General features: G+C 57.2%; 1 protein-coding gene across 2 annotated transcripts in view; it reads right to left on the bottom strand.

Moving 5' to 3' along the window:
- The window catches only part of RPH3AL (rabphilin 3A like (without C2 domains)), a 133,213-nt gene that overhangs the window by 102,301 nt on the left and 29,479 nt on the right, over positions 1–1,433 (bottom strand). For both annotated transcript variants that reach the window (XM_045299697.1, XM_045299698.1), the window contains exon 3: positions 399–542. In XM_045299697.1, coding sequence (XP_045155632.1) covers positions 399–542 — 144 coding nt within the window. The remainder of the gene's footprint in view (positions 1–398; positions 543–1,433) is intronic.

Below are 1,433 nucleotides of genomic sequence, written 5' to 3' on the forward strand. Positions count from 1 at the left end.
CGTTCAGAAGTTGATCGGTAGACTTGTTTTCCTAGTCTGTCTTAATCCGGAAGCTCTGCTGAAATCTGTTCACGGGGCGACCCTGCTCGGACTGGAAATACGATGGCACAGCTTCCAGCACCACAGTACGGCACAGTAGTACGCGGGTGATGGAGCGTCATCTTACGGAGAGGAAACTGGAGGCTTCGATGGGGGAGGGTTAGGGGTGCTGGGATCCAGGGGTGTTCAGGCAGAGAATCTGAGGAGGGCTTTGGGTCTGTGTCCTCCGGTTCATCCCAGGGGTGCAAGGGCAGCACTAGACTGCAGCATCCCAGACACCTGGTCCCCGGTCTGGCGCTAGCCCCCTTGTACTCGTCTTAGCCCATCTCGCTCCTGCCCTGCTCCGGCACAGCCCTTACCCAATCCTCTGCTGCTCCATGACGTCCAGCCTCTCGGCCCTCTGGATGACCTGCAGGATGGCCTCCACCTCCGTCGGGTTGAGGCACTGGCTCCTCCTCTGCTTCTCCGTCTGGTAGGTGTGCACAGACCAGCCTGTCTGCAGCCTAGAGAAAACAACACAGACAGCGTTGAGGCATCTCCATGCTCCCCCTGGCCAGCATCCCCCCCTGCCCCAGACTCATAAGCTTCCCAGAAATGAGTCCGGGAACATCCAGGAAGATGTTCTACAGCCCGGTGCTGTGGGCTGGGGCCAAGAGTGCAGGGAACAGAGACAGAATTGACGTGAGGCTCCAGGTCCTAGCTCTGCCATCCGCCAGCTACTGAGCCTTGGCAAAGATGGCAGCGCCAGCTAAGCACTGTGGACGTGGGACTCTGGAACACCACGTTACAGACGGAGAAGGCCACAGCATGTGAGGTTTCCAGAGGAATGGGAGCGGGTAGGGGTGGCGAATGACCATCAAGCAAAAAATGACAACTTCAATTGGTGTCATACCAGGAAGTGAGATGGACCGTGGTGGGGATGTTTCATAGTTCCTCCCCAAGTCAAACATGGAACTAACAGGTGACCCCCTCGGCATGTCCCCCGAGGCTTGAAATCAGGGTCTCAACCTGAGACTGGATGGACAACGTGTGCTGCAGCACGGTTTGCAGGAGTCCAAGGGTCTGCGGCCGGCACATAGCAGGAAGGATCACACAGCAGTAAACAGGAGCCGGGCTCTGCCCCACACTACAACATGTAGATCGACCTCGCAGGGGGCGAAAGCCAGACACAGAGGAACAATACTGTGGGATCCCGCTTCCACAGGCACATGCAGAGAGCGAGAACTCGGAAGAGAAGTCACTGAATCGCTGACATTTGGGATGTTTCTTTGGCCATTGGAAGGGTGTCGCCACGAACGCTGGTGTCCACAGTCGGTTTGAGTTTCTGCTGTGGTTTCTTCGGGGTCTACCACCAGGAGTGGAATGGCTCCGAGCCTTTACGGCTTCTCTCAGAC

Source organism: Echinops telfairi, unplaced genomic scaffold (assembly GCF_000313985.2).
Source record: "Echinops telfairi isolate 266 unplaced genomic scaffold, ASM31398v2 ScPeMD7_7458;HRSCAF=8496, whole genome shotgun sequence".
In the NCBI taxonomy this organism is placed as follows: Eukaryota; Metazoa; Chordata; class Mammalia; order Afrosoricida; family Tenrecidae; genus Echinops; species Echinops telfairi.